At 46.6% G+C, this 17794-nt stretch overlaps 1 protein-coding gene across 1 annotated transcript in view; it reads right to left on the reverse strand.

Moving 5' to 3' along the window:
- The window catches only part of Gnb4 (G protein subunit beta 4), a 36014-nt gene that overhangs the window by 6281 nt on the left and 11939 nt on the right, over positions 1 to 17794 (reverse strand). The window contains exons 3-9 of the mRNA XM_021649915.2: positions 14982 to 15020; positions 13394 to 13500; positions 9522 to 9585; positions 7553 to 7715; positions 6263 to 6329; positions 5915 to 6116; positions 1594 to 1810 (exon numbers count right to left, since the gene is read on the reverse strand). Coding sequence (XP_021505590.1) covers positions 1594 to 1810; positions 5915 to 6116; positions 6263 to 6329; positions 7553 to 7715; positions 9522 to 9585; positions 13394 to 13500; positions 14982 to 15020 — 859 coding nt within the window. The remainder of the gene's footprint in view (positions 1 to 1593; positions 1811 to 5914; positions 6117 to 6262; positions 6330 to 7552; positions 7716 to 9521; positions 9586 to 13393; positions 13501 to 14981; positions 15021 to 17794) is intronic.

The raw sequence follows: 17794 nt of genomic DNA on the forward strand, positions 1-17794 counted from the left end.
AATTCAACATCTCTTTTTAAAACATTTTCATTCTCAGAAGTTTATCTGGTTTACATATTCCCTATAGTAGCTCCAGTCTGGTAGTGTTTAACAAATTTACCATCATGGGTTAAACTAATAAAGTAACAAGAAAGCACAGTGAGTCACCTTCCCCACCACCTGGAGAAGATAGTGAGGGAGTCCCTCCCAAGTCTGGATTTGGCTTTAAAGTGAGATTCTGCTGAACCAGCTTTGAAGACAGCTATCAGCAGAGCAAGCCTTAAACTTAAGCATATGTTAGAAATGAGTTATGGACACTAAAAGATTAAGTTAACCACCAAATACAAAATACCTTACAGAGTCACTGACATTAGGCAAAAGATCATTTTCAAAACTCTACTTGCATGCGTAAAACTCTGAACTCTGCAGTTTGATAACACATTGCAGAAAATTACTCCTGGGAGTGCTGGAAGCCTGTGTGTGCAGAACCCAACAAGTGCAGGGTTCCAAAGATGGAGACTGACTGAGCAAAAGAGGCCCAGGTGACATCCAGAGGCGTCCTCAGTAGTGGAAATGGGGCTCTCTGGGACTTAGCAGGAGCAAGTATGTCAAAATAGGACTGTATTAGCAAGTAGCCAGTAAGGTTAAGTAACTCCTGGCTGCTCTTCTTCTGTACCAGTCACATGAGCAACCAGCCTACGCCAGCTAAGGATATACTCGCTAGGGCTGCTAGCATTATCTCATGACTGGGGGAAAGACACATTGAGACTTGTGAAAATGGAGACTGACTTGCTAAGTTGTGCCCTGGCTTTCCTCTCGAGTAGTACTGGGGAACACAGGGCAGGAGTTTCAGGGAAGAGGTATGCATGTAACAAAATGGCAGTAATATAGGCATGTTACTTCAAGTTTTGTTTTGAGATGGGTGTCTTGGTGTATAGCCCAGGCTGGCCTCAAACATGTGATGCTCCTGTCTCTCTCCCAAGTGTTAGGGTTACAGGTGCGCACCACTGCACCCTACCCTGGGGTGCAGATAATAAGTTTGTTGTGTTACAATAACAAACTGCATACAGCCATTTGATTCCTGGAATAGAATTTTAAATTATTTTAGGTAAAATTTAACATCACCCCATTTAATTCCAGCCCCAGTGTGGCTGCTCTGTTGCCTTTTAACTGGGACCAGCAGTGGAGGACCCCTGTTGAGGTGTGGAAGACGGTTTGTCCTGTCCTCAGTCTCAAGAGGATGAGCCACAGCACAAACCTTGCTTCCTGTCAGGTCAGAGAACAATGGCTTAGCCTGGCAGGAGGGTGGCATTCATGAGCAATCCCAGCATTTGGAAGGCTGAGGCAGGGTGATGTGCTCACAAACCAGGATGTAAGAAAAAGAAGCTGATTTGTGAAAGATGGCACTGATTGATACTCACAGTTCTTCACCCCTAAATTTATCACTAGAGGTCCTAATGCCATTCTTCAACAGGGTATGTGCTCCATCTACCATCAAAGGTGATGAAGAATACAAAGGAGAGCTACCCAGCTGCCATTTTGAGAGCTCCAGTGTCTGGCAGGAGTCTCTCCACGCTTCCTCACGACTGAGTGTGTGTTGGCTGCACCACTAACCTGCCCGGCCTCCTTTCAGCGCGTCCCACACACTGCAGTTGAAGTCGTCATAGCCAGCTAGCAGGAGGCGCCCGCTCTTTGAGAAGGCCACCGACGTGATGCCACAGATGATATTGTCATGAGAATACAGCAGTAGCTCCTGGTCTGCACGGAGGTCAAAGAGCCGGCAAGTGGCATCATCAGAGCCCGTGGCAAAGGCGTATCCACTCGGGAAGAACTAGAAAGAAAAAAACACACAAAAAAGGACACAGAAACCATGAAGGCAGGACACCTGGCACTGCAGGTGTGGCGAGGCCATCCACACCTGAATAGAAACATACAGAGACCATGGAGGCAGAGCACCTGGGCTGGGCAGTGAGAGGAGGTGAGGCAGGCTTAAAGTTGACCTTTGCTTCTCTCCATGTCGGTGACTGCTGGGTTTGTTTCTTTTTGTGTGAGACAGGGGCTTCCCATGTAGCCCAGGTTAGCCCAGAACTCACAGTGCTCCTGCTGCTTCAGCCTCCTAAATGCTGAGATCACAGGTACGAGCCACCGCACCTTGCCTAAGACTCTTATCTATCTGTCTATCTTAACATTCTGGGCTTTAGTTTTAGTTTAAGAGTTAGCACTGAATAGCATATGCAGTGCAGAGTTCACAGTCCATTGTTCAGCACACAGTGTTAGCAATACTGCTCATGGCTCTCCTCCCATCTTATCGAAAAATTTCAGTCCAGTGTTGCTATGTACCAGGCACTCAGGCGTCAGGAGCACTGCACTGTGACAGCAGGCACGGCTTGCATGGCCACACTAAGATTAGCATCAGCGCAGTGGCCTGCCAGAACCAGGGTCCACCAGCACGTAAGAGGAGGGGCCTACGCACCACTCAGAAACAGCAGGCCAAAGCTCCCCATGTTGATCATAGGTCAAATATTACTATGTATAGGATGTTTGTGCAAATATTCAAGAAGCCTATTACGAAAAGTAAATAGGAGAGATTCTTCAGAAAATACAGAACACTGGGGCTGGGGAGATGGCTCAGCAGACGAAGCACTCACATATCATGTGCCTATGAAGACTGGAGTCTGCAGCTCAGCACCCACTAAATTCTGGCCACGTGTGGAGGCCTGCCCTGGCCGGCACCCTCATAAATGCTGGCCGAGTGTGGAGGTCTGCCTGTACTTCAGCATTAGGGCAGCACAGATGGGATCTGGAGCAAGCTAGCTAGCTAGACTAGTATCAATGAGCTCTGCATTCAACGGAGGGACCAGGCCTCAGGACATAAGGTAGAGATTGACCAAGGAGGACAGCCAACAGCAGCATCTGGCCTACACACACGTGTTTACCATGTAAACACACACGCACAGTGGAGATGATGAGCAATAGAGACTCAGATGTGATTGGTGTGTAAGTAACGTTTTTGCTGTAGGTCTATTCAACATGTCTTTCCACGGAGGAAACGCACACTTCCACCTTCTGGGAACTGCTTTCTCGTGGCATTTGTTTTCTGCAGTTGAGCCATGGGTGTTAGAAACAAAATGGCTGTAAACTGGTTTTATTTGCCACAAATGTGACGTGACAGTTTCTCATTAATCCTGCGGTTCTTCCGAAACGTATGCAGCAGCTTTAAGGTTTTCTGTAGTCACATTTGCTGAGCTTTCACCTCTCGATTTCCTTCATGAACATTTTTGTTCATTTTTGAGACAAGAGCTGAGCTCACCGAGTAGCTGAGGATGGCCTTGACCTTGTGACTCTCATGCCTCTAACCTCCTGAGCGCTGAGATTCCACACTTGTGTCACCACACCCAGATTTCTTTCACTACTTACACGTGTGTACATGTGCATGCACATGATGAAGCCAGAGGTCAACATCAGGGTTCTTTTCCAGTCACTCTCTATTTCATGTTTGTTGTTGTTTACCCTGGCTCTGCAGAGCAGCCCCAGAACTGTCTCTGGTCCCGCAGTGCTGGGGTTTACAGCAGACAGTGCCACCACGCCAGCTTTTTTGACTTTTGGGTTCTGTGGCTCAGTCAGGTCCTCATACTTGCACAGGGAACACCAACTGAGTCAGCTCCCCAGTTTCCTTCATTACTTTTAATGAATAGTCTATAATTATTTTAGTTCTTTAATTTCATCTATTAATCTTATTCGTCAGGAGTCTATCTGATAAACAGTCTTCAACGTAGGGCTTTAACTTAATTTTCTTAATACTTAAGCATCTGTCCAGCTGCTAATTACTCTGCTGACCCTCTGCTACATCGTTCACTAAATTCCCGGCAACAACCTCGTGCTCCTTTTCTGTGTGAGGGATTAGCCATGGTCTCCATGCACGCTAAGCAGGTGCTGTACCAGTGAACGACAACGAGGTTTTAAGATATTACCAATATTTTAATCAATCATTTGATATTGTCACAACCTACCCTTAGGTTTTAAAATACATGGTCTGGTGGATATAACCGGTTCAATTAAATGTATTTCCAGTTACTAAACCAAATATGCAGTAGTAATACTTTTCAGCTTCTGAACACCTCTCTTTTCAGTTTCAGATCTGACTACACAGAGGAGGGTTTACACAGTGAGGGCGGTGTTAGTTCCAGCCTGTTGGTATGACTAGGGAGACCGTCTCCCACTGTTTCACTAACAGTCCCACAGGCAGGCAGGGCCTGCAGGGCAGCGCTCCCACTAGGTTACAAATGGCTGAAGCTACTCTCAGTGAACAGGGCCTGCTTCTCCTCTCCAAACAGGAAATGCTTTCCTCAGAGATTCCTGGGAGGCTCCAGGACCGAGGCCACTGCCCATCAATTCCTCCTTCCACTGCATTTGGTCCCATGAAGTTCAAAGACTTCTCTGAAATCTTCCTGTCCAGTTTCCTGAGCTGGAGCTTCTGACCCCTTCCTTCTATCACATCTCTCCAAACTCACTCTTGGCTTTTTGTTTGGTTTCTTGAGACAGGGTTTCTTTGCGTACTCCTGGCTGTCCTGGAGTTTGCTCTGAGATCTGCCTGCCTCTGCCTTCAGAGTGCTGGGATTAAAAAGCCACCACTGCCTGGCTCAACTCTTGGCTTTCTGAAGATGGAGCTCCACAATATAGCCCAGGCAGGCCTCTAATTTGCAGCAATCCTCCTGCCTCTGTCTCTTAAGTGCTGGGACTAAGGCTTGGGCACCATGGCCTAGATTTCTTATGCAATATTTTTCTTTTAACTATTTTTTCATTTCAAAATGAAACATATGTACCAATAGCTTAACAAAGTCGATACTTAATGCCTCATCCCCACAAACAAACAAAGCTGAATATGAAAACAGTATCCAGCTCTATAAATTCACTGTGGCAGGGCTGGGAGAGAATGCTCGCTTTGCATACATGAGGATATGAGGACACTGAGTGTGAACCCCCAGCTCCTGTGTGACGTGTTGGGCATGGCTGGGTGTGCCTATAACCCCAGCAATGGTGGGCAGAGACAGGCAGAGGATCCCGAGAAGCTGCGGATAAACCAGCTCAGCCGAGAAGCCCACCATTTAGTTCAGTGAAACCTGCCCTAAGAACTAAGGTGGACGGTAACGGGGCACCCGATCTCGCTCTGGCCTCGGTATGTGTACACAGACCCCGTAGTCATCTATATAAACCACCCATCACTCACACACAAAACCCAAAATAATAACAGTAGTAAACAAAGTCACACACAAACCGTGAGCGCCTGCCTACCATTCATGAGGGCCCACGTTCAACTGTCGGTACCACACAGACAGACTGTCAAAACTTAATCCAGTATGTCCAGCAAGTAATTTACAATCGACTCTAACTCTAGTTCTAGGGTATTCGATGCCCTCTTCTGGCCTTCACGTGCGCCTGCACACACTATGCACATGTCTCAAGTATAAGTTCCGGGACAGCCAGGGCCAGTGAGACACATCACGAAAGGAGGAGGAAATAAAAAGAAGGAGCTATCAGATGTCCACTTTGGACCTCCATAGCATGTACACACTCGGACATGCTTAGCCATAGCTATGTGCGCACACACACACACACAAAGTAACTAATAATGTCCAACATTCTCTGTGCTTCTAATACACCATTCAGTCTCCAGTGCGCTCCGACGAAGCAGTTTTAACCCTGTTAGGAAGGCTGGGAGTGTGAGGTTTGCAGACATTACACAGCTTCATCAGTTTCAGAGCAGGTATACGACAGAGCGGACACATCCCTGATTCGGCTGCACCTGTGTGGTTCTCCTCACTACGAGAGGTCTTCCATCTAAACACACCAGGAACACCTATGAGGTTCTGCTCACTAAGGACGGCCTGGGCTACGTAAGACCCTGTCCCCCAAACAAACCTTCCTCTTTACTTACGCTGACAGCATTGATGTCCGAGATGTGTCCTGTGAAGGACTGTCTGCACATCCCGTCTCGGACATCCCACAGTTTTGAAGACGCGTCACAGGCTCCAGAAACAAAGGTCTTCAAGTCAGGGCTCAGGGAGAGGCTCATGACGTCACCCGAGTGGCCTGCGAAGGTCGTCGTCTGCTGCCCCGTCTCGATGTCCCACAAAGCACTGCGAGCAAACACAAGCGCGGACACAAGCATGACCAGAGCGCCCCTCCCAGGGTCTGCGTAGTAAACGCGAGCGCAGACACACAGGACCACCCCCCCCCCCAGGGTCTATACCCACCACGTCAGGCTTCTTTTGAATAAACTTACCAAGTCGTGTCTCCTGAACTGGTAATGATTTGTCCATCGTCCAAGAACCGGCAGCAGGACAAGTAGCCTGCAGCAGAGAGCAGCAAATGTCAGGTCACCTCCGATCCAGTGACACAGAAATGGGGCAAAACCCATGAGCTCAGGCGACAGCGCCTCATCAGTGGACAAACAGCTCGGCTTTAATGACCCGATTCCTTGCTGTCAATTTTCTTCAACCCTTCTGTATCACACCCTGGACCCTCAAAGCGACCATATCAAGTATGGCAGTAACCTGGTGTGTTTAACTGTGACACAACTGTCATGACTGTATGCTTAAGCACCAGACAGTGGAATTTTTAAAAACTGTGACAAAATGGAGTCTTTATTTTCGTTGCATTTATGACAGTGTTGGCTGCATTCGTAGCTGTCCAGACCTTCATGCGATCTGCAATCTGCAGGTTGGATGCACGCGAGAGGGCGCTCCTTAACCAGCCCCTCTAACCCATGCACAACAGGCCGAGCCCTGGAGAAGACCCTAAAAATACTGTGAAGGCTCTATGGGAAATGCCGCGCCTGCGTGATTCAGATCCGTCAGCATCTGAGAGCCCACAAATGGCAGGGAACCCCCATTCTGAGACTGCAGAAATATGGTCAGCCGGCAGCACCCAGACCACACACGAGGGGAAAACATGAGTGACGGAGACTTCCTAAGTGCCATCGCCTGGGGAGTGCGCCTGCTGCACAGTGGCAGCTTCCGCTGACGGAAATGATTCCGCCAGCACAGACTATCCGATTCTGAGCCTTGCTCCAGAGCAGCAGAAACTGCAGAAGGCTCTATTTGCTTTTCTTTTGCATTTTTTATGATTGTCTGGATTGAGGGTGGGGGGCAAATTTATCATGTTTACAAAACAATACAGCTATATTTGATGAAAAAAAAAATCATAGGGGTAGGAATATACCTCCATGAGCGAATGCATGTTCAGTTAGCTCGAGGCTCCCAGCTGAGTCCCCTGCACCAAACTAGAGCAACAAAATGGCCATCATCACGGGCACAATTTTTTTCATATTCTATTTATTTTTATTATGTGCACAGACATTCTACCTGTGTGAGGATGGGTCAGATCCCCGGAAACGCCGTTACAGACAGTTGTGAGCCGCCACATGAGTGCCGGGAATTGAACTTGGGACCTCCTAACCACTGAGCCATCTCTCCAGCCCCGAGTTACTAACATTTAAACACAGTAAATTCTGCTTCCCTCCTCCTGTCAGGAAGGGGAAAGGCTGAGGTCACGGCGGTGTGACATCACTCACCCGTGTGCCCCGGCAGCTCTCTGCTCACGCGCACGTTTCCCTCACGGGTCTTCAGGTTGTATATGGAGCAGATGTTGTCCAGGCCTCCACAGGCCACGTAGTTCCCAGACGGGGCGTAGGCACAGGTCATCACCCAGGAGGACCTCAGCGGGATGGCATGCATCTGCCAACGCAAACAGTGCACAGAGGCAGGGGGACAGTTGTGGCCGGTCAGGTCATTCCTAAACCTGCTTCTGAGGAGGCAAACCTTGCTAAGCATAAACACACAGGAAAGGAAGCCATGAGACCTGGCACACCACGGGCATACAGAATGTTCCCTTCTGTGTTCGCAGGTCACTTGGAATTGAAGTGCTCCCTTTAGGAACAATTTTATTTTTAATTAGGTGTCTGTGTGTGTGGCAAAGGGCCCGCAGAACCTCGGGCACTGGATCCCTGGAGCTGGAGTTATAGGGAGTTGTCCCTTTGACAGAGGTTTTAGGAACCAAACTTGGGTCCCCTGGAAGAGAAGCAAGAGCTTTTAACCATTTGAGCCATCTCTCCAGCACCACCCCACTTTTCAAATAAAAGCAAAGCTTTAGGGATTTTGTTCTTTGTTTGTTGAGACACTATCTTACTAAATAGCCCCCACTGGCCTGGAATTCACTTACGTAAGTGATCTGCCTGCCTCTGCCTACTGGATTAGATGTAAAATACGAAGAAAGATTTTAGCAAAATCATTGGCACAATAATGAGCAAAAGAGGAAATCTCCTACACCTGAACACGGAACTGTGAAAGAGAGGGGACTGAGACGTATCAGAAACGATTGAACGGGGCCTGCGTGAGTGCCCCTGTGTTCACCAGCACACACTCCAAGATCTCAAAGAGGGAATGCCACAGTCTAGTCAGACCTGTAAGGAGTAAGTGAAACAACTGAAGATGCTTGACTGATCAAGGCTAACCCCACAGAGTGTCCACGTGCCCTCTGACACCACCATGCTTCCTTCCTCTTGACCTAAACTGTTTTGTTCGTTTGTCTGTCTTAGGAAAATGGATTTGAATGAGACTAGCTTAATACCAAACTGTTAGTCTCAGTCAGGGTGAGTGTGGGGCTCACGGGCACAGCACCTACCCTGGACAGGCGAGGTCCTAAGTCTAAGCCCGGCACTTCAAGGAAAGGCTAGAGTTACTGTTCATTTCCCCACATACTGCTTTCATCGCTTAGTCAATTACTGCGAAGGCGCACACACACACGCACGCACACACACACACACACACACACACACACACACACACACACGGCATTATTTGACTTGTAACGTATGCCCCCAAATCTTCACTGTTACTCAGCAACTTGGAGTCAAGGATTCCTTATGCTGGCTCCAGTAAGAAAAATCGACATTATCATTACTAGACCTCAACAAATTCAAGGCATCCAGGAAAATAGAGCAGTCTCTGGGGTAAGCCAAGGAAAAAAACTTTGCAGTGACCACCCACCATAGTTAGAAACAACAACAACAACAACAACAAAACAGCACTGTTATTTCATTCCAGGAATTGGAAACATTGAAAAAGTTCATGTTTACATAAAAATGACAGTCTTCAAAAGCCAGGTATGGTGTTGTGTGTCTGGAAACCCAGCTGTGTGGAGGTAGAGGCAGAAGAATCAAGAGCTGAGGGCCAGCCTCAGCCACATGGTGGGTTTAAGGCTACCCTGGACTAAATATGAGCCTGAGAAAGAAAGAGAGGGAGAGGGAAAAGAAAGGGACAGGGAGAGATAGGGAGGGAGAGAGAGAGAGGCTCAAACACACACTGAAATTCTTCTTGTAGCTTGTCCCCAGAATTAAGAACTCAACATTAAAAGCAAGAATGTCATAAAAGCTGGTCTGGATCCAGAATAAATTCATCTCAGAAAGGGGCCCTGAGTAAGGAAGATCTGTGAGGCGGTGGACAAACACAGGAGCATTTAAGAGAGAGATGAAGAAATTTTACCTTATTTGTCGTATAGCTATCCCAAATAATTAATTTTCCATCCTGGGAGGCACTGACAAGTAGCCTAGAGGAGAAACACAAGAACAATCTGACACTGAGAGGAAGAAGTTGACTAGGTTAGACACTTTATCTCTGAAGGACACTTCAGAAGATAAAAGGTTTTCTAATAAAACTTGTATACCAAAACCATTATATTTGATGCCAAACACTTTAAACAGAAATCATAATATCTAGCCACTCACTGAAGTGTCTCTGTCTGTGATTCAATTTTTCCCTGGTGACGTTTTAGTTGCCGACAAGAGGTTTCCACTGGCGTCAGTGGAGTGGCTTAGTACTGACCGGCTGACTTAACAGCAGACCCAGGCCAGCTGTCACCCAGGAGCCTGCGAGTGCAGGGCAGTGCTGTGCAGTGGGTGCCGTGCAGACCACAGCTGTGCTGGAGGCATCTGCCATCTTGTGAGATAAGCCACCTGCACATGTTCATAATAAGCCAAGTACGCAGAAGAGGTCAAAGGGGTGATATTAAAGAAAATACCACAGAGGCAAAGGGAATACATTATGGCTCATTGCATTAATAAAAGAGAATGTGTGGGAAATGGAGTTCACCTTTCCCTACTTTCAATTATGTACCTGTGTTTGCACACACACTGGAAAGCAGGTGCCATGGAGGCCAGAGCTGTCAGATCCCCTCGAGTTGGGTTACAGATGTGGGGGCTGGGTATCAAACCTGGATCTTCTGGAAGAGCAGAACATTTTTTTTTCCCCAAGGCAGGGTTTCTTTGTGTAACCTTGGCTGTCCTGGACTCGCTTTGTGGACCAGGCTGGCCTCTGCCTCCCTGAGTGCTGGGATTAAGGGCGTGCGCCACCATGCCTGGCTAAATGGTACATATTCCTAACCACTGAGCAGATGGCATCTCCAGCCCCAGAAACTGGAACTTTGAGAGCAAAAGGTAAAATGTATATCCCAGGAGGAGGGTAAGAATGATGAGTGAAAAGGGACAGAAGATTCTGGGGCGACCTGTGAGCCTTCCAGTCATGCTGAGAAACCCAGGTGGGCCTATGCTGCAGACGTTTTGTTCCAACAATTTGTCAATCCTTAACTATGTGCTCACTGGATTTTTGTTTCGTTCTGGAATTTTGCTTTTTCGCCACATATAAAATGTGAAAGATAAGAAACACAATTAACAAAAACCACTCTGTCTTCTTCCCTGCAGGCAAATGTTTTGATCTGCGTTTATAGGAGGGGAGGTCAAAAGGTGGGCTGAGGGGGACCATGGCAAACTCAGAAATCAACTGCATCCATGTGTGCTGGCAGGAACAGTAACCCAGGATTTAATCAGCAGGATGCATAGGAGTGGGAGGCAGACTCTTGGGTGACATTTTGTTTTTGAGAAGAACTTTAAGGAAATAACCACTAACAATGCTTCAGTGATCAGATTTTGGGTTAAAAGTCTGTGGTATCCACAAGGCAAAATGTATGTTTTTCAAAATTTTAAATCATATTTATGTAAGTGCGTGGAGATCAGAGGCCAGCTTGGAGAAGCCAGCTCTCTGCTTCTACCGTGTGGGTTCTGGGAACAAACTCAGGTCATCATGTGACAAGAGCCTCTCACCCGCTTAGTCACTGCCCTGGCCCAGGGCAAGAGGTTTTTATCTTTACTTAGAAAAAAAAAATCTGCCTCGGCTTTAAGTTGTCAATTATCTATCCTTTCTAAGAGGTGCACACGCTATGTTAGTGTATTTAACACCGCCATGCTTTCAGACCAAGATAATACTAACTTAGAAACAGCAACAAAATGACTAACGCTCATAGAATAACAGCGTGTTCGGCTGGCAAGTTAAAAATGTTTTCAACTGCCAGGCCTGGTGGTGCACACCATTAATCCCAGAGCTTGGGAGGCAGAGGCAGGTGGATCTTTATGAGTTTGAGACCAACCTGGTCTACAAGGCAAGTTCCAGGATAGCCAAGGCTACACAGAGAAACCCTGTATCAAAAAAAAAAAGTATTCAATCAAAATACTCACTTTGTATAATTCAATTATTTGTAGAGTTAGTGGAGAAATTATAGTGACATCCAGAATTAGGACATAGACATACGTAAGTATTTGCTTATTAACAGGTATTAATATTAATAAGCAATAACACTGTGTTTTGGCCAAGAATGGTGACACATCTTATCAGGTCCAAAGCAAACTCCATTTCCCCAAATTCCAAAAGGCAGAAGGGACAAATGTCTATTGTGGTGCCTAGTAGCCACACCAAAGCACATCCTGGCCTCCAGGCTCCTTCATATCACAAACAACCTGTTACACATTTCAGAGTCCTAGCATCCTAGCTCTTCTCACCGCCTTCCCTACCCTAAACTCCCTCCAGCTCAGAGGTTCCCCTGCCCAAAGCTACTCATTCTCTTTATAACCAAATGCTCGCTTGCTTTGTCTGGCTCCCTCCTCCTCTTCCTCTCCTCCCCCTTGGTCCCCTCGCCCATCTCTCTGCTCTGCTTCTGCTCTCACAGCCAGGTCTAGTCTGCTTCTTTCTCTCCCTGCTTTGGACTCCTCCAGACACATCTAGGTGTTCCCTACTTCATCCATTTACACATTCCTGTAAGTCTAGCATGCAGGACCCTGAGTGAGGCTAGCCGGGGCTACTCAGCATAACCTGTCTCAAAAGAAACAGCCCCTCACAAACAAAATAATTGTGACATATTAAAAAAACACACTGTAACGACAGTATCGAAGAAACTTAAAAGAACTGCTGTTATAAAATATTTACTGATCTGCTCGAAGACGCTAAATCACACACAGCAGAATTTGGTCAAAGGAATGCTTCTCCAAAAATACCCCAAAGGTAACTGCTTGCAGAGCAGCCCTGTTAGCAATGAGTGAAATTTAAGATGTAGAGTGTTAAGACTATTCTCCAGGATTGACCGGCCCTTTGGGTCCATCCCTGCAACAAAGGAGACAACCCTATTTTACGACCAGCCATTAGGCCCTTCCTAACAGGAGGCAAGGGTTACAACCAAAGTAAGGACCCTGCCATTAAAGCCTGCAGTTCTCTTGAGAAAAGCATCATTCTGCAAGTGGGCAAGATGACCCCAGGTAACAACTATTTGAAAAAGTATATACTAGAATACTTAAAATAATCCTGGCAATACGCAAAATCTTTGCTGTGCAAATCTCTCATCTGCCTAAATGGCCAGACTTGCAGCCTGTTTAAGTTCAAAATGTGATCTGGGGCCAGAACTGAGAGAGGTTTAAGGATGATGGTATAAGCGGACCACACAAGCCTAAGGTACATGTAAGTTAGTGGAATCTTCTCAACAGAGCAGGAAGTGTGTTATCTTAAAGAGTTTTCTCCTTTATTAATCTCTAAGTGTGAGGAGCGGTTTCTTTTCTTTTTCACTGGGAAGGCATATTAATTCTAGAACAAAGAAATAGCCGCTCTAAATAGTTTCCACAGGTCACTAGACAAAGATCTTTTTGAGAAGCCAATTTATTTTTCATACTACACACTTTCAAAGTATTTACTCACATTCTTATTTCTGTGTCTATTTGTGGGCACACATGTGGAGATCAGAGGAAAACGTGCCAGGCAGACATCTTTATCCAAGATGCCATCCTGTGTGTCCTAAAACTCCAAGGCTAAGAATGCAGTGACTGAGCATTTACTCAGCAAGCAAGGAGCCTCTGGGTTTGTTCCGGAACAAACAGCCCTCAACTAAGTGTCAATGGATATTCCTAGTGCAAGGAACACACTCATGATTGATGCCTTTTCTACAAAACTGCCACAAATAAGGTTTGTCTTGGAACAAAGTAAGTAGAGATAACGGTGCTTCCTGAAAACCTCTGTGGGGTTTAGAAAGGACAGCAACCCACCTGGAATCGTACCCCCAGTGCATGGCGTAGATCTTAGCGAGGTGGCCGCGCAGCGTGCGCCGTGTTCGCATTTGTATCCGGCCCACGGAGTCCATGTTAGACGTGATCTTTAGAAAGTGACAACAGCGTTATTATATGCCCTAGATGTGTTATGAAGTCTTATCAGCTGAAGGCGACTCAGTTCAAAGAGGGCAACAGAGCCACTGTGAGTTCAGTTCATGAAACCGTGATGAACACAGGTCATCCTGTGTGCTCTTGTGCACGAGGATGCTTTTTCAGATGAACAGCTAAAGTAAACGCACAGACTTCCAAAAGACACAGACAACAAAGGTCCAGCTATAGTAAAAACAGGACAGGTAGGAAGAAGGTGACTGGGCAAACAGCTTCTGAATGGCATCAACGTGGATGTCTGTGCCAGGTGTGGTGGCACATGCCTTCAATTCCAGCACTTGGGAGGCAGAGGCAGGCAGATCTTTGAGTTCTAGGACAGACAGGCCTACACAGAAAAACCCTGTCTTAGAGAGCGAGAGAGAGAGAGAGCTGTCTGCAATGTACGGCAGCATACAAGTACTTTAAGTGTTTCAGTTTGTGTGTGTGCATGTGTGTGAGAGACAGACAGACAGACAAACATGTTGAGCTCATTAAGACTACTTCGTGGAGCTGATTCTCTCCTTCTATTTTACTCTAATTCTAAGGATTGAACTGAGGTCTTCAGGCTTTCATGGCAAATGCCTGGTCTGAAGCCATCTTGCCAGTCCCCTGTCAAATAGCTTATAAAGAACTAGAAGAAAGGCTCGGACCTCTCAACACAAAGCAACAATAAACACAGAGAACTATCATTACCCTGATTCGATACAGCACATACACAGCCAGCTGTCACCCATACATATGGCTATTTATGATGTTTTGAAAAAGCCAGCCACAAAGGGAACCCAGAAATAAATGACTATGGAAGCAAGCATTTGTAATTGTCTGTAAGAAAGCCTTGGAACTGGAAAGATGGCAGAGTGGTCAAGAGCACTGGCTGATCTTCCAGAAGTGCTGAGTTCAATTCCCAGCAACCACACAGTGACTCACAAACATCTATGAAGGGATCTGATGCCCTCTTCTGGTGTGCAAGTGTACATGCAGATGGAACACTCCTACATTAAAAGAAACAAAAATCTTAAAAAGTAAAAGACAAACCAAACCAAACCAACCAAACAACAACAAAAAACAAAACAGAACAAAAACAAAAAACAAGGAGCACTGACAACTCTCCCAGAAGACCCAGGTTCAATTCCCAGCACCCCCATGGCAGCTCACAGCCATCCAGTTTTATACATGTATAGCACAAAACATATTTCCTTAATAAAATCAACAGTATTTGCCTAACAAAACCTTCCTAAAGTTTTCCATAGGGGGAAAAAAAAAGGCCAAACCAGCGTACACCAAAAAGATTTACGAAGCGCTTAAAAATAAGTGTGCGTCAGATGGTTCTGCAGGTCTCCACAGCGCTGTCTGCAGGCAGCACCTTTAGCGTGAACAGTCTGGATGTCACCCATACCAAGATACTTCACGTAGAGGCTGACATGAGCCGGGCATTTACCTGCACCAGGGTGGCATCATTGCAGGCTTTCCGGGCATCCTAGAGAGAGAAAGGAGGGGACAAGTTCAGAAGCGGGAATCTCTAAACAGGACAGGCTTACATTTACTGAAAGCCAACCTTCACCGCACCACATCACTTTATTCTTCAAATGTTCTCAAAAGTATTCTTCAAAAGTAAGCATTACCTAACTCAAAAGGAGCCGTCTTAAGACTCACTGATTTTTCAGTACATTCGCAATGGTACGCTATCACACCATGATCCAGTCTAGGACACGTCTTTCGTGTCTAGCTGTGTGTCCCCAAAGAAACTCCATCTGCCTGACCCCCTCCTCCGCATGCCTCAGTGTCTCCTTCCCTCCACTCTATCCGGTCTGTGTGGACTTGCTCATCAGAGGCCCCGTGTACGTCAAGTCATACAGTATAGCACACGGCTTCTTCAGCTTTGCTTGATTTCAGGGCTCTGCCGTGTTCCTGCATCCGGCAGAGCACCTCCATGTTGAGGGCTGGCCATTCCGCTGGACGGCTTTTCAGCAATTTATCTGTTAGCTGAGATGTTTGGGCGAAGACTGTTCCTGCTTTTCGGTTATTTACAAAGCATGATGCTAGGTTCCCGCATCTTCCAGTCCTTTGGGAATTCTGCCTGATGCTGTTTAGAGCTGCTGCACTCTGCACCGTCTTGCATTCCCACCAGCACCGTCCAGGGCTCCAGTTCTTAGCTCTTAGCATCTTGGTGTCACTGCCAACTCTCGCAATGGTCTGTGCTTTTAGTTACAGCCATCTTAGCTGTGAAGCATCTCACTGTGGTTTGGATTTATATTGAGAATCTTTCCGCGCACTTTCTGAATGTGCATGTACGTGTGCCTGTGTACATGTGTGTCTGTCTGTAAGTCTGTGAGTATAAATCTGTGCATGTACATTGTTAGTGTACATCTGTGTTTGTGCCTGTGAGTGTGCTGTGTGTGTGCCCGTGTGTGCGCCCGTGTGTGTGTTTATGTCTTTGAAGGGAGCTCTATTCAAAGCTCTTGCCAACTTTCAGATCAGGTTGTCTTTTACTGTCCAGATACAGTATTTCTTCACATAGTCTGCATGTTTTATCCTAACAAGATGTTCAACTGTCAAACACTTTCTCTGACTACATCATGGCTATCTTTTTTTTAAATAGAGTTTTTTAAATATTTTATTTTTATTTATGCATGGGCGTGTGTGTGTGTGTGTGTATGTGAATGGCTTGCCGAGGCCAGGAGAAAGTGTCAAATCCTTGGAGCTGGAGTTAGAGGTGAGCTGTGAGTCTCCTGTGTGAGTGCTGGGAACTGAACTGGTTCTCTGCAATAACAACAAATGCTTTTAGCCACTGAGCATTTTTCTAGCCCCTTGATAGTTTCAGATATCCAAGTTTTTATTTGATGAGATGTAACTTTCTGGATTTTTTTCCCCTTTCTGTTGCTGTACTTCTGATGATGCACTTAAGTGTGGGAGCAGGTGGCGTCCTGAGCGAATGTGTATTATTGGCATGAACATGATCATGTCAAGGACACCAATGCCTCATATCCATGAGAATGGTAAGGCCTTCCCTACCTCAGGCTCAGAGGACTGATACAGCCTTTCCTCTGGTCTGAGTGTGGGTGACAAATGGCTGATCTTTACCTAAAACCAGGTGTGCAGAAACTGCCAATCCCAGCTTTCTCCTCTGGATAACTACAGCCTGCGCTGTCTGCCTCGGCAGAGATGGGCTACTGAGGTTAGCTCCGCACCTTCTCCTCACTGGTGGTGTTTCCAGCTGCTGCCGTGGCTGCTGTGCCTCCAGGGGAGCACTGCCCATCTGATCCCCAGCCTTTTCTGTATGTCCGTCAGTTTTTCATTTCTATCACCCACTTAAGTCAATACCCAGGCAGTGTGGGTCATGGCAACGCTTTCCTACTCTGAGGTCATGAAGCTCTACCAGGTTTAATTCCAGGAATTTACATCTTGTATTTGTTTAAAATTTTATTTGTTTTATGTACGTAAGTGTTCTCTCGGAATGTGTCTGTGTACCGTGTGGATGCCAGGTATCTTCAGAGGAAAAGAGGGCACTGCTCCCCTGGAAATGGAGTTGCAGATGGTTGTGAGCTATCATCTATGCTGGTGCCAGGAACTGAACCCAGGTCTTCTGGAAGAGCAACCAGCGCTTGAAACTTCTGAGCCATCTCTCCAACCCCAGAGAGCTAAAATTCTGCAAGCATGCTGTATTCAAGCAACTGTGACTGTTCCCATTAATCAACACCGCGAGTGCTTAGGTCCAGTATGCAGACATACGTGTGTGTGTATGTGTGTGTGTGTGTGTGTGTGTGTGTGTGTGTGTGTCGGAATGGAACCCGGAGGTTTGCACATACTAACCACTGTCTCAGCTACTAAACTGCAGCCCTGGGTACAGGAAAATAACTTGTCTGTTAAAGGTGGCATGACTTCATTCCCTGGGAGAACACTTTCTGGCGGCTGCTCGTCATCCCTGCCTTATTTTCTCGCCTCCTCCTTTCTCACAGCACCTCTCCGCAGGCTATTCTTTGCTTTCACAATGTCTTGAACAGTGGTTCTCAGCCGTCCTACTGCCGTGACCCTTTCATACACTCCCGCCTGTGGTGCTCACCCCCAGCCATACAACTATTTTTCATCCATCACTGCATCCTAACTATAATTTTGCTACTGTCATGGATCGTGATTATAGCTGTGTTTTCTGATGGTCTTAGGCAAGCCCTGTGAAAAGGTCACTCAACCCCCCCAAAAGGGGTTGTGACCCCCAGGTTGAGAACTGCTGGTCCTGAAATAGCCAATCACCCA

This window comes from Meriones unguiculatus, chromosome 2, assembly GCF_030254825.1.
Source record: "Meriones unguiculatus strain TT.TT164.6M chromosome 2, Bangor_MerUng_6.1, whole genome shotgun sequence".
NCBI lineage: Eukaryota > Metazoa > Chordata > Mammalia > Rodentia > Muridae > Meriones > Meriones unguiculatus.